The sequence below is a fragment of the Aspergillus caelatus genome (assembly GCF_009193585.1).
Source record: "Aspergillus caelatus strain CBS 763.97 unplaced genomic scaffold BDV27scaffold_259, whole genome shotgun sequence".
In the NCBI taxonomy this organism is placed as follows: domain Eukaryota; kingdom Fungi; phylum Ascomycota; class Eurotiomycetes; order Eurotiales; family Aspergillaceae; genus Aspergillus; species Aspergillus caelatus.
This window is the reverse complement of record NW_022475522.1, coordinates 1-13,412: the sequence shown is the minus strand read 5'-3', so window position 1 is coordinate 13,412 and position 13,412 is coordinate 1. Positions and strand designations below refer to the sequence as shown.

General features: G+C 48.7%; 6 protein-coding genes across 6 annotated transcripts; all 6 read left to right on the top strand.

Annotated features, from left to right (window-relative positions):
• Positions 1–536: 536 nt before the first annotated feature.
• On the top strand, positions 537–2,242 carry BDV27DRAFT_162561 (MFS transporter; the record flags this gene model as incomplete). The annotated part of the gene is made up of 4 exons (XM_032073413.1): positions 537–659; positions 763–1,552; positions 1,614–1,661; positions 1,719–2,242. The coding sequence occupies 4 exons, from the start codon at positions 537–539 to the stop codon at positions 2,240–2,242; spliced, it is 1,485 nt and encodes a 494-aa protein (XP_031922580.1).
• Positions 2,243–3,183: 941 nt separating this feature from the next.
• Positions 3,184–4,467, top strand: BDV27DRAFT_135981 (uncharacterized protein). The gene has a single exon (XM_032068668.1). The coding sequence runs from the start codon at positions 3,260–3,262 to the stop codon at positions 4,403–4,405; it is 1,146 nt and encodes a 381-aa protein (XP_031922579.1). The 5' UTR covers positions 3,184–3,259; the 3' UTR covers positions 4,406–4,467.
• Positions 4,468–5,097: 630 nt separating this feature from the next.
• Positions 5,098–6,416, top strand: BDV27DRAFT_135980 (aminotransferase). The gene is made up of 2 exons (XM_032068667.1): positions 5,098–6,155; positions 6,221–6,416. The coding sequence occupies exons 1-2, from the start codon at positions 5,130–5,132 to the stop codon at positions 6,392–6,394; spliced, it is 1,200 nt and encodes a 399-aa protein (XP_031922578.1). The 5' UTR covers positions 5,098–5,129; the 3' UTR covers positions 6,395–6,416.
• A 784-nt stretch (positions 6,417–7,200) lies between these two features.
• BDV27DRAFT_53217 (lysophosphatidic acid acyltransferase LOA1) lies at positions 7,201–8,652 on the top strand. Its single transcript, XM_032076871.1, has 3 exons — positions 7,201–7,380; positions 7,458–7,695; positions 7,751–8,652. Exons 1-3 carry the CDS (start codon positions 7,350–7,352, stop codon positions 8,496–8,498), a joined length of 1,017 nt encoding a protein of 338 aa, XP_031922577.1. The 5' UTR covers positions 7,201–7,349; the 3' UTR covers positions 8,499–8,652.
• Positions 8,653–9,083: 431 nt separating this feature from the next.
• On the top strand, positions 9,084–11,120 carry BDV27DRAFT_135978 (lipase family protein). The gene is made up of 3 exons (XM_032068666.1): positions 9,084–9,792; positions 9,876–10,020; positions 10,080–11,120. The coding sequence occupies exons 1-3, from the start codon at positions 9,279–9,281 to the stop codon at positions 11,062–11,064; spliced, it is 1,644 nt and encodes a 547-aa protein (XP_031922576.1). The 5' UTR covers positions 9,084–9,278; the 3' UTR covers positions 11,065–11,120.
• Positions 11,121–12,767: 1,647 nt separating this feature from the next.
• Positions 12,768–13,342, top strand: BDV27DRAFT_162556 (actin family; the record flags this gene model as incomplete). Its single annotated transcript, XM_032073412.1, has 2 exons — positions 12,768–13,245; positions 13,314–13,342. 2 exons carry the CDS (start codon positions 12,768–12,770, stop codon positions 13,340–13,342), a joined length of 507 nt encoding a protein of 168 aa, XP_031922575.1.
• Between the last annotated feature and the right edge of the window lie 70 nt (positions 13,343–13,412).

The window sequence follows — 13,412 nt, the reverse complement described above, 5'->3', positions numbered from 1 at the left end:
AGATCAGGGTTTGCTGAACCAGTGACCGCGTCAGGTATAGCGTAGGGCGTGGGTAAAGAACGCGCAGACTCTTATTTTTTGCGCCCTACGCTATACCTTTTGCATTATTAATTCGATGGGTCTAACTATCACACTAATAAGAAAAAAGCTCTTTTTTCTTTACTCCGTACTTCGTATTCTTTTACCCGCCCTCCCAGAACTTCTTCTAGTTTTTCTTCTGTTCGATTGTGTAGCCTGTAGTTCGTAGATCGTACTCGACCAGTATAAGCCACGCCAGCTCTATCTACTGGGATTTCAAATGAACATATTGAGGTCTGTATTTATAAGCAGTTGAGATGTTATTCATGGTGTCATAATGGCTGAATACTATTAGTCCACCATGTCCTGTGACTCTTATTTCTCTAGCGGCCACAGCGAACTCGGAACGAAGGCCGAGTTCTCCACCCCGTTTTTTTCGGGCTCCTGAGATTTAAAATAGGGAGTAGAGCCTGGAACAACTCTGAAAGACGAAGTAGGTGGCCAGGTTTAGATGCAAGATGGACGCACAACCGGATTCTGAGTTGCGCAAGACTTGCGATAGTCCTAATGTCTTTCCAAAGAACCCTTTGAGACCTTCAGTCTCGCGGAAGAGTATGGTGCGTCCGTTTGACTTTTCTCTGGTAAGTCATAGATTTTCTCCGAATCCAAGCCTAGTGATGTCACAATTCAAGTTTAGATCGTTTCTAGAAGGAGACAGTAAATTAACTTGTACCGTACTTCAAGGCTCGCAAACTTCACATCGTCGTTGCAGGGATATACTTCGTCTTCAACAGCTCTCTAGGTTCTTCCCTACCATCGGGTGCTCATGATGCTATTGCCGACTATTTCCATATCCCACAAGATGACTTGAAGATGGTGCTCCCCACTTCACTCTACATGGCCGGGTTTGCCATCGGCCCTCTCATCTTTGGCCCCTTGAGCGAACGCTTTGGCCGGAAACCCATCTTGGTTACCACGTTTGCAATATATAATCTCTTTACCATGGCATGTGCATTGGCTCCAACCTTTCCAGCTCTTCTGATCTTCCGCTTTCTTTGTGGTCTGGGAGGCTCAGCACCGAACGCAGTACTGGGTGGCCTATTCTCCGACATATACAACGATCCTCACCAGCGTGGAATGGTCATGTCAATATTTATGTTCGCAACGACATTTCCCCCTCTCTTGGGACCTATCATTTCTGGGTTTATCTCCACTGTATCTTGGAGATGGACATTCTGGGCAGGCTTTATCATCGGAGGTGTTGGTTTTCCTCTCGTCCTTGTGATGCCGGAGACGTATATGCCAGTTTTATCTCGGAAACACGAAAAGGCTTTGGGTCAAAGCCAAATCGACTCGGAAACAGCCAAACCTCACCTGCACGAACCCAAACTGTCGGATAACATTGGCGTCGTCCTCAGTCGTCCCTTCACCATGATCGTTCGGGAGCCGATTGTGTTCTGTTGTTCGATGTACTTAGCTTTGATCTACTCCATATTGTATTTGTTTTTCCAAGCATATCCCATCGTTTTCCAAGGTACGTACATCTTCATGGTCGAACCTTTCAGAAATTGTCGCTAACTGCAGTCTGTCTCCAGGGTTATACGGGATGTCACCAGGCGTGGCAGGTTTAGCCTTTCTTCCAAGTACGTCACATCAACCACCCACATTCCATAAGATGCAAACCCTAACAGTATCTACAGTTCTGCCGGGGTCAATCCTTGCATTTGTGCTTTTCTGTCTGTACAGCTCGTATCACAGCAAGGCCTTGAAAAACGGCTTAGCATGGGCGAAAGTGGAAGAGTATCGCCGTCTACCACTCGCCTGTGTCGCAGCGCCAGCAATTCCCATTGCGCTCTTCTGGCTCGGATGGTCGTCAAGGTCTTCTATTCACCCTGTCATGCCCATGATGTCTGGCGTTTTCTTCGGATTCGGCTATCTTTTGATCTTCATCGCGCTTCTTAATTACCTCACCGATGCTTACAAGCAGTATTCGGCATCAGCATCGGCAGCGGCAAGTACATTACGGTCCATCTTTGCCGTGTGTCTTCCCTTGGCCACTACACCCATGTACACCAAATTAGGTATTGACTGGGCTAGCTCGTTATTGGGATTCTTTGCCATAGCGATGGCTGTCATACCTTTTGTGTTCATCAAGTATGGAAGTTGGATCCGTGAAAACAGCAAATTCGCCCAAAGAGCGGCGCAGGGATATACTACCTCATGAAGGGATGAAAAGGTTCACGAGTAACGAATATTTGGGCATTTAGCGCTTAGACATAGACTAAAAGTTTGCTTTGTTGAGATAAATCATAGTTCGGAAATGAAATTAATTATATAATCAATTCAACCCACTTTTCTTCTAAAGTTAGCGGCGAAAGAAATGCTCTTTTTATTACAAACACGCTAGGACCAGGAACCCAACACATCCCACAGCCCCTATCGAGTAGCCCGGCAAGTGGTTACGGAGTAAGACCTTTTGAAAAAGGACCCACGAAGGCATGGACCATCATCCCCTCCCCCACAGACCGGAATCCCCAAGCTTGTCAGCCGTTGGAACGTTGGGTCCTCTAGATACAAGCACCCGTCGTACGTCTAGCGCCGTGTCTTTAATTCTTGAGTTAACAGGGTTTTGCTAGTGGTTGACCCGTTTGATTTATTGGGAGGTCCCGCCCAAACCGATCTATTTGACACCGTTGATGCTTCCATTGCCCCTCCAGAGGATGTGCATCCAGAGCCTGATCCTTATCCTATCTTTACAAATGGAGAGTTATTGTTTCCTCATGGAGACATCGTGAATTACACATTCTCTAGTGCTCTTGACCCCACTGCGCCTTATCCTTCCGATGGGACCTCTGCTAGTCAGTCTGTGCCGCTAAATGGCGAAACTAGCTGCTTTACAGAAGACTACATCCATGGCGACAGTTATACAGCTACATGCCCTAAGGTTCCTTCACCATCCACAACAACTGGAAACGGGAGGGGGCTACTACAGACCCGACAGGTACCATTCAATATTGATTTTCTGGAAAGGCAACGAAGTCTCCGCCGCCGCAGGAGCAAATACATGATCAACAAGCATGAAAAACAGGCTGTGCCGATGTTCATCCCGACGAGTACCAGCTCCCCAGACCCCCTCAAGCGCTGGCAGGAATCCCCCCCAGAAGACGAACCCGCTCCGTTGTCTGCCATCAGGGATGCACTTCAGCATTCGTGGTCCAAACGGCCAGCAAACCAAGGCTTCATGGCAGCTGAGCATCAGCAAGGCATCTCCGATCCCGGATTTGTCGACGCTTTCCAAATATACCGTCAATCAGGATCCCGAGCCGCTTCGACCACCAGTGCTGAGAGTGGTGTGACTGCTTCCTCTATACAATCAGCTCGCTCTGGCAGGTCAAGTGGCAGCCACGAATCCTCTCGGAACAAGACCAACGATCGTGTTAGAAAGACAAAGCCTCGTGGGAAGAAAGACAAATCAGCCACAAAAGATAGTCCTCGATTATTCTGCTGCACATTTTGTTGCGATCGATTCAAGAGCAAGTATGATTGGATGCGACACGAGAAGTCTCTTCACTTAAATCTCGAAACCTGGGTATGCACGCCATTTGGTGGTGCAGTGGTGCTGCCATCAACAGGCCGAGTACACTGTGCCTATTGTAGCATATTGGATCCCACGGCTGAGCATCTCACACAACACAATCATGGGGCTTGTGACGGTCAACAACGCAAGTTTCGACGCAAAGACCACCTGGTTCAACATCTCCGCCTTGTTCATCGCATCGATACGCTTCCGATCATCAGTGACTGGAAAGTGGAAGCCACCAGCTTCACTTCTCGTTGTGGCTTCTGCACTCGCCAGATGACGACGTGGTCTCAAAGATGCGACCATTTAGCATTGCATTTTCGCAATGGCTCGACAATGGCCGACTGGCAAGGAGATCATGGATTTCCCGAATCGATTGCAGCCCAAATTACCCATGCCGTGCCTCCCTATTTGATTGACCTCGAGTCACGCACCATGGTTCCCTTCTCCGCTACTAATAGTCATGCTAAGGATCATTTCTCTCAGATGTTGTCCCGGGCTGCTTTTCAGAGTGATACCAATGTTGGCGGTGGTGATCACCAGGAAAGGTCAGAGTTACCTGATTTATTAGATCACCTCCAGGTGCAGGACAATGGGTTTAATTCGTACACGCAAGTTCTGACTCGTCACTTGAGCCACTATGCAGAGGAGCAGACACGCCTCGGTATTGTTCCTACTGATGAAATGTTCCAACGGGAAGCACGGCGTCTTATGTTTGATTCTGAGGATCCCTGGAATCAGACCATTGCAGACCATCCCCAATGGCTGGCTGCATTTCGAGAAGAACAGGGCTCCTCCACGGCCTGACCAGTTCGTGTTCGCATCCTCCTCATTTGAATCGTTCCTGATGCAACAGACGCTGAACTGTATTTCTGAAACCATTCGGTCTCTTCCAAACAGGATATACACTAGCCACACTCCCTAATTTCGTATTTATCTAGCCAGACCCTAACATGTCTCACTCAATTGTATATTTTCATACATTACCCTCAACTTAAAACCCACAAGGTACCATAATCAGTAACTATTGAAGTATGCCATGCAAATACGCATCTTGGCAATCCCCGATGAGTCATTCTCACGACCCCTTCACCGAAATGCTCTAGGCTTCCAACAGAAGACGAAGAAAGACTTGGAAAAACCCCTACTTGGGCGTTTATCGCTGGACATTTATTGGAGGATAACTTAATGACTCTTGCAAGCCCGCTTACTCCGCATTTCGGACTGGTCTCGCAACTCCCCGGATGGAAGAAGTGGGTCAAAGTCACTCAGGCTCTTGAGGGCGTGTATACACGCCCTACATCCTTGGGCCCACATAAATGTGGGCCCGCATTCTATCTACACAACTCGTATATGCCTTAGTTCTATGTGACCTCGTAACTGGGATATCCTGAGTTGTAGTCAAATCCTTGCTATCTTGGCGCCGGATGACGAGCTATAAATATGTGATCCTGCATTACCGGGGGGAGTGTCAATTCCTCTCAAGTGTACAGCTCCCAAGCATCCCTAATAACTACAACTACTACACATCATGGCTCCCTCCACCATTGAGTCGCAGAATACCAAACCTGAAGCCCCCGCCTTCCCCGAGAAACAGACCGTCCAGCCCCTTGACGCCTCCAAACTGACCTATACCTATACTACCAATCCTCGCGATGTTCCCGACGAAGCAACAGCCAATTCCGGCGACGAGACCATCTGCACCGACCACATGGTCGTCGCAACCTGGAAAGCCTCCACAGGCTGGTCAGACCCAGAACTGAAGCCCTACGGTCCATTGAATCTCATGCCCACAGCCTCCTGCTTACACTATGCCACCGAATGCTTCGAGGGACTCAAGGTATACCGCGGCTACGACGGTAAGCTCCGGGTCTTCCGCCCAGATCGCAACGCCGCCCGTCTGAATATGTCCGCGAGTCGTATCTCCCTGCCACAAGCCGATCCCGACGAGATAACAAAGCTCATCTACGCCCTCCTCGAGGTCGATGGCGCGAAATGGCTCCCTAAGGAGAGAGCCGGAAGCTTCTTGTACTTGAGACCGACACTCATCGGCACCCAGCCGACTATCGGTCTTGTGAAGTCTAAACAGGCGATCTTGTACATTATCTTGAGCTATATGCCCCGACAAGATACTCCGCCTGGTGGAATGAGGCTTCTAACTTCACCGGAAGATATGGTACGTTCTTGGGTGGGTGGATTCGGCTATGCCAAGGTTGGTGCGAATTATGGGCCGTCGGTACTTGCCACACAAGATGCTATGCAACGCGGCTTTCACCAAATCCTCTGGCTATACGGTGATCAGGGTGAGTGTACAGAGGCGGGTGGTAGTAATTTCTTTGTGGTCTGGCGCCGTAAGGATGGCAAGAAGGAGATTATCACGGCGCCGTTAGATGACCGTCTCATTCTGGATGGTGTTACCCGTCGCAGCTGCTTGGAGCTGGCAAAGGAAAGGCTCTGTGATGAGTTTGAAGTCACTGAGCGCAAGTACACTATCGGCGAGCTAATCGAGGCCGAGGCAGAAGGCCGACTGCTGGAGTCTTTTGCTGCGGGCACAGCGGTAAGTTGTTTTTCTCACTAGTTAGGTGTGATTAATAAATTGTTCGGGTGCTCACATTGATCTAGTGGTTTGTTACCCCTGTTTCGGCGATTCAGCACCGAAAGCATGATATAGCTATCCCTACAGGACCTGATGGTGGACCTGGGGAGGTCACTGATAAGATCAAGGGCTGGCTGAGCGACATTATGTATGGGCGTACAGAGCATGAGTGGGGCATTGTGGTGTCGGAGAGGGAATAGACGACGGGATGATGTTCTTTTTATTACACTACGAACTCAATATAGGTCACGCTTAACATACGATACACGGTTTTCCTTTTGTGTTTCCAAGCCTTTTGAGACTTATGTTGAAGACAGACAATATCTTGGGGGCTGTAGAACTGATATCTCGTCCTATGTATACCCTTAGATGAATGACGCTCAAACCGTGACAATCCTGGTTGAAGCGGAGAGTTGGAATGAAGCCCTAACTAAAGTCACGGCTGTCTGGTTCGTCCATTTCGAGAATTTGATCAAAGGTGGTTTGGTCCAAGGAATCTAGCCCAAGCTTGATGCCGTATTCCAGAAGGATTAGCGACTATGGGCTAGAGGTTGATTGGGATGCTTACCTAGGTTACTAGTTCCTCGAACTTAGTGTCTTCAATCGGGGCCATGGTGACGAAAGTATATTTGTTCTAAGGTTATTATTGAATGAGCGAGAGGGCAGGAGGTTGGGGGAAAGTTGAAACAGTAAAAGGTTCAGGTTGTTTAGCACTCTAATTACATTGCTAGAGAGTTTACGGAGTAAAATATAAATATAGCTTACTCAGTTTGATACAGCCAATTATTCCTGCCACTACGCATTGCTTTATAGATCTACTTATAGTTAGTTATAGGAGATATCCATTCACTAGATTCTGTATATTTATATAAATCTATTCAATCGTATGCAGGGCTGGTCTGACCAAATGCGGCTAGCGGCATATTGCTGCCTCAGGCGACGGGGCATGGCTGCTTGGCTTCCGGAGAACATGTGAAAGTCGAAATCTCCATCCGATAAAGGACCGCGAGGCTCTGGAATTACTCGACCCGAGCTGATTCTGGCCAGCGCCGCTTGCTGTCAGTCCCTCTCAACCGCACCCTGCAGTTGTTGCATCAGTCTAGGGGATGGCCACATGAAAAGTACTGTGATCGCAAGACAACATCGCCTTGAAACATGGAAAAATTCACTCAGTTCCGAGATCGAGGTGTGTGTGTGTGTGCATCTCGTGAAATCGCTGGCCCCCTGTAATCGGTCAGGCTAACGAGTAGTGGGACCGTCTAGGGTCGGGAATTGCGCCTTTCCTTCCTATTCCACCGCAACCCGCCGGCTTTCAGCTACCTTTACGCGTCTTCCTCTTCTTTTTCCGTCTTCCGCTGTTTATCTTCGTGTGTGTCAGCTACTTTCTCGTGCTACAATGGCTTCCGATTGGATCGCTAGGGAAGAAGGCATCTTTGTGGTGTATTCTCGGGGTGCCCAGCATATGGTGGATTGATCTTCAAGTGGACGGTGTGAGAAAAGGGTGAGTCGAGTGGAGGCTACGTCACCGAACATACAGGGCTAAGAACCGGTCCCAGATCCCTCTCGAAGCAACACCAAGCGCGTCTTCCAGGCCCGGGCTCCGTCATTGCCTCCTCGTTTACATCTCCCATCGACGCAGTCTACCTGGCCGCCATATTTGACCCGGTCTTCACCGCGTCCTACCCGAACTCGCGGAAGGTCGAACAGATCTCCCTCTTCCAGGCGATCCTGCGCACTTTCGCCACCCCGCAAGCCAGCCCACCCCCGAAAGCACGCTTGGTGGACCTTGCGACCTTAGTCAAGAAATACCCCGGGCGACCTGTTGTTACGTTCCCCGAATGCACGACCACCAACGCGCGGGGCATCCTGCCTCCCAGTCCTTCGCTGCTGAGCGTGGCCCCGAAGACTAAGATCTATCCTGTTAGCCTGCGGTACACCCCGGCTGACGTTGTGACGCCCCTTCCCGGGAGTTATGTGAGTTTCTTGTGGACGTTGCTCAGCAAACCCACGCACTGTATCCGGGTGCGCATTGCCGAAGGGGTGGTGAGTGGTATTGATGGAGATGGCGGTCCCACTACGCGGAAGTCTACGTATGACACCAACTATTTGGATACACTGGACAAGGATAGTGCGTATGGGTCCCTGGACACGGAGGATGTGGAGTTGACGCGGGCTGAGAGGGCCCTGTTGGACAATGTGGCAGATTCCCTGGCGCGTTTGGGGAGAGTCAAGCGGGTTGGCTTGGGCGTTCCGGAGAAGAAGGATTTTGTCCGAATGTGGACGAAGACCCGACGAACATGGTGATGAAATTGTATATTCTTAGATAGCATCATAGGGGGGATATATCCCCAGTAGGTTGAGTCTATACTAGCTTTCGAACCAACAAACAATGACTAGAACAAGGGAAAGAGAATGAAAACAGAAAACAGAAAACAGACCAGCGGGTGAGACAGCTGTCTCACCCTTGCCGGTGCGCCAACGAAGAAGCATATAGAGAGAGAGAGAGAGAGAGAGAGAGAGAGAGAGAGAGAGAGAGAGAGAGAGAGAGAGAGTGTGTGTGTGTGTGTGTGTGTGTGTGTGTGTGTGTGTGTGTGTGGACGAGAGAAGTTATTCTCGACCGACCGGATCTCTCCGACGACCCCTGCATGATAGCGCCAATAAAAGCTTGTAGACAATGCTCTCGACTAGTACTACCAATACTAAACAACGTGAAACAACTCATGCAAGACTAGGACTAGGGGTTACGCCATCACCTGACACTCTCAACACTGGTCACTACTAGTACTAGTAGTAGTAGTAGTAGTAGTAGTAGTAGTAACTATTATAAAGGACCTAAGGCAGCCCTAGTCTGCCCTTAAACAATGAAATTTGGCCCCCCACTCTCCGAGAGAAACGAGGCTGAGCTGCAGATCCAAAAAACCCCCCGCTAAATAAAACCCGCTACAAAACGACATTTTAATAAGCAAGCTCCGCCCCGTAAGGCTTAATTTCTACTCCCCGATTCACACTCCCATGGATTGATCCCTTGATGTGTCACCACACCACACAAATATTATGAAGAGGAAGACATAGCAAGCAGCCAAGATGGGGCTCAGACGTCGCAAAGAGAAACTACAACCAGCTCAAGGAGCATCTTCCGTAGGGCATACACGCTCCACCTCGTTGTACACCATCCCGACGGGAGCATCTACCGTACATTCTCTGTCCACGACATCAACAATCTATAGTCACGACAACAACACAACCACGTCGCTCAGTCTGTCCGGTACGACTCTTGTTACAGAGGGGTCGTCCATAGAGCCGTCTAGCCAATATGAAATTCAAGATTCAATCTCGCGGAAACAAAAAGCCAGACGCTCCCTCGCAAAATATGGGTCCTATGCGGATCTCTCTAATGCAATCTCTCAGACAAAGGCCAAGGCCAACGATTCCAAATTAAAGGCGCGGAGCTCTGTGATAAATCTTGAGCAACAGATGCGCGACTATGTGACGAATGTAACACACTCGAGTGTGGATCTTTATGGGACCATGCTGAGGAAGCTGGATCATATGATTACCTCTATGGATGAGGGATTGTTCAGAGATAAGGAGGACATGGGTATGTTTTTCCTTCGTCATCTTGAGTTTCTTGTGTGTCAGGCCTGCTTTTCATTCCCACTGCATGCTAAAATGGATATCTAGTCACGGCATACGGCGATGAGGTCTCATATACGAAGACAGGGACAGAGAGAGAGATGAAAGCGACATCAACCGGTCCTAGTTTCTTCTCAAAAGCCTACCTGTACCACAACTCCCGGCTCCCAGCTCACCTTCCTCCAGTGCAAATGTATGTATTACCCATGCACTCTATTTAGCAATACATGTGGAACCAAGCTTACAATATAGACTACCGCAATCATACGCCCTCATCCGCCTAGCAGCCCAGTACTCCAGCTCAGCCTACAAGAAACCCGTAGAACTCACTACGACCAATAACCCCTACGTGAGCGCCAACATCCGCCAAGGAACGAAGGCCATGGTAATCAAGCCACTCGCGTCAGACGATCTAAAGAGCATCGTCCTCGCAATCCGAGGCACCCAAAGCTTCCGCGACTGGACCGTGAACATGAAAACGCTTCCAACAGCCCCAGAGAACTTCCTCGACGACCCCGACAACCTCTGCCACGCGGGATTCCTCACCGTGGCCCAGAGAATGGTCCCTTCCGTCGCAGCTTATCTCCGCGATCTACTAACCGAAGACCCAAATCGCGCGTCTTATTCGCTTACCCTGACGGGTCATTCTGCCGGCGGAGCAGTGGCCAGTCTGCTATACTGCCATTTGCTCTCAACGAGCGTGTCGTCTGAACTGAAGCACCTGGCTAGTTTCTTCGGAAGCATCCATTGCGTGACATTCGGTGCACCGCCAGTCTCCATTAGACCTCTGTTCCCAACCAAGTCGCCGGAGTCGCTGGAATCGATGTTCTATGCGTTCATTAACGAAGGCGACCCCGTGCCCCGGGCCGAGAAACCCTATATCACCTCATTGCTGAATCTTTACATGTCACCGGCGCCGTTCTCTCTCGGCACAAGTCGAACATATCCCTTCGTCAGCAGGCAAAATAAACCCGCTATCTGGCGTGTGCCACCGGCTACACTCCATCTTGCTGGGAACGTAGTCCTCCTGCGACACCAATCCCAAGATCTTCTCCTCAACTCCCCGCATGGCGCAAACACTGTCCAGAAAGATGAAATCGAGGCCTGCCAAATCCCCAACGAAATCATGCATGATGTCATCTTCGGGGACCCCGTAAAACACTGGATGGGCCTGTATCAAGAAAGAATCGAGCACCTCACCCGCAGATCACAACAGCCACCACCTTATCAGCCTTAATGCAGCAAGATCCCATTCTAAACAAATACATCATAAATCTATATCTTTATCTAGATTTATATCTAGATCTACAATTCCCCAACCCACTCTCCAGAGCCTTCTCTCATCCCGTAATACAACCGTAAACAATGATCCCAGAAAATCTACTCGCAGTTGTGGAACATCGAATCCGGTATAGCGCCCATCCTCAAACTTGACATCGCATTATTCATTTTTCACCCGCGGCTACGGGATACCGTCTCTTGTCTTGGACAATGCGTAGACTTCCAAAGCTGTAAGTCAAGCGAAATTAACAGTCAATCTGGAACTCGGGTTGGCCCAGCAATAATACTCTCACTGTAGAACGTGAAGACACTGCCGATTCTACTCAGTAAGCTGCAAGATTGACTCAAAAAATATGCGACACCTCGAGGGTTATTAGCAAGAGCCTGTGTGGGTTCGTTAATCCTCTCAGCACCATATTGATGCGGCTTTCAGCTTGCCACAGTTCACCGAAAAATGGATTGTGATATAGGATACTGGGAATACCCGACTTCACCCAGTTTCCATGAACCCCACTGTCGATCATTGTCTCGGCATATTGGTTCATTGGAATTCCCCGCCAGGCTCAAGCCTATGTACACAGTAGTCTTAGGCGATCATACCTGATAGGGCAGAAATTCCGACGTCCATGTATAAAGACAAATTGTAAATTCTTCTTGTATGATATTCTATATCAACCGGCGGTGACAAGGTTTTCAAACACATATACAGACTAAGTGAGCCGAAGTGGGGGATTAAAAGAATTGAGAGACCGCCCTTACCCCCCCCCCCCCCTCTCCTTCCCCAACCCCGTATAACTCCTATATACTCTATCCTTCGTAATTATAACTATGTAGGTCAGGGCGGCACGAAGAGGGGTCGGGTGCTTGCCTTTGGTTCAGTGCCATAACATTTCTGCAGCCGAAGCGAGGTTATTTTCAGCTGCGGCTGAGGTGGGGTTATTTTCAGCTCAGACAGATTTAAGGTCTGAACTAGGGCTCGCCCAAAGTATGGCTTTGTCACTATCCCATCCCACTATAAATAACGATTGGAATCCTCTAGGTTGATTATCAGTTTGCCAAGTCGCTAATCTATCTTTTTACAGTTCCAAAATCCGAGAACTTTTGCTTTTTTGAACTATGGCGGGTATGCTATCTGCTTTCCATGATACATAAACTTTTTGCTTCTGCCTACAAGTTTTGCTTTAGGCTAAAAGAAATGAAACTTACCTTCTATCTCTGTAATTGAAAAGGCTATATACTAATTCATTGGCCAAAATTCCAGCTTCTGAAGATGTTGCTGCTATTGTCATCGATAATGGGTACTCGAAACACAATTTCCTCTATCTCTAAAATCGACCCCTCTACATTCTCCTTTATTTTCGCCAATATTGAACGCAACATGGCAGGCTGATTTGATCTAATTAGGACGATGTATACCAAGGCCGGGTTTGCTGGTGATAACTGCCCGCGCACTGTTTTTCGTGAGTTTGTCTTGAAGACTTTTGCCTAATGCAATGCTAAGTTTATATGGATAGCCACAATTGTGGGCCACGAAGGGTAGTAGTGCCTATTGTTTCCCCACCCAGTATGATTGAATGAGACGGACTAAAATATATATGGCATACTTTTAGATTCGAGAACAGTTCATACATTGGTGATGATGCCCTAGCAAATAGTGGGATGTTGTCCCTTACCAACCCCATCGAGCGTGGATTGATAACCAACTGGGATGACATGGAGAAGATCTGGAGCCACGCCTTTGCCAACGAACTTCAAGTAGCTCCAGAAGAGCAACCGGTTCTCTTGACCGAGCACCCGCTTAACCCAAAGATTAACCGAGAGAAGACGACGCAGATTATGTTTGAAACTTTCCACGTCCCGGCATATTATCTGGGTATCAACGCTGTCTTAGCTTTGTACGCGACCGGTCGTACGACTGGCCTGTCTGTTGATTGTGGCCATGGCTCGACGGATTTTGTCCCAGTTTATGAGGGGACTGCATTATCTCATTCAATTCTTCGGATGGATGTCGGCGGAGACGAGGTCACAAGATACCTCATGAATACATTGGGTAGAGATTCTTTCAGTCCTGAGATATTCCAGGACATGAAAGAGAAACACTGCTATGTTGCGCTTGATATTGAAGAGGAGCCGAAGCGTGATATTAAGCATCGCTATGAGCTTCCTGATGGGCAGATCATCGAAATGGGAGCTGAGATATTTCAGGCACCGGAAGTCCTCTTTCAGCCTTTTAAGATGGGACCTGAAACCCATGGCATTCATGAATTGGCATATAATTCAATCTTTAAATGCGATCTTGATATT

What these genes read in the sequence shown, in the direction of transcription:
- BDV27DRAFT_135981 (XM_032068668.1), top strand. Translation starts at nt 3,260, where the DNA reads ATGGCAGCTGAGCATCAGCAAGGCATCTCCGATCCCGGATTTGTCGAC.
- BDV27DRAFT_135978 (XM_032068666.1), top strand. Translation starts at nt 9,279, where the DNA reads ATGGGGCTCAGACGTCGCAAAGAGAAACTACAACCAGCTCAAGGAGCA. An exon ending in CAGAGATAAGGAGGACATGG is followed by an intron (nt 9,793 to 9,875) that starts GTATGTTTTTCC and finishes ATGGATATCTAG; the next exon opens with TCACGGCATACGGCGATGAG. An exon ending in CACCTTCCTCCAGTGCAAAT is followed by an intron (nt 10,021 to 10,079) that starts GTATGTATTACC and finishes CTTACAATATAG; the next exon opens with ACTACCGCAATCATACGCCC.
- BDV27DRAFT_135980 (XM_032068667.1), top strand. Translation starts at nt 5,130, where the DNA reads ATGGCTCCCTCCACCATTGAGTCGCAGAATACCAAACCTGAAGCCCCC. An exon ending in CTTTTGCTGCGGGCACAGCG is followed by an intron (nt 6,156 to 6,220) that starts GTAAGTTGTTTT and finishes ACATTGATCTAG; the next exon opens with TGGTTTGTTACCCCTGTTTC.
- BDV27DRAFT_53217 (XM_032076871.1), top strand. Translation starts at nt 7,350, where the DNA reads ATGGAAAAATTCACTCAGTTCCGAGATCGAG. An exon ending in CACTCAGTTCCGAGATCGAG is followed by an intron (nt 7,381 to 7,457) that starts GTGTGTGTGTGT and finishes GGGACCGTCTAG; the next exon opens with GGTCGGGAATTGCGCCTTTC. An exon ending in GTGGACGGTGTGAGAAAAGG is followed by an intron (nt 7,696 to 7,750) that starts GTGAGTCGAGTG and finishes AACCGGTCCCAG; the next exon opens with ATCCCTCTCGAAGCAACACC.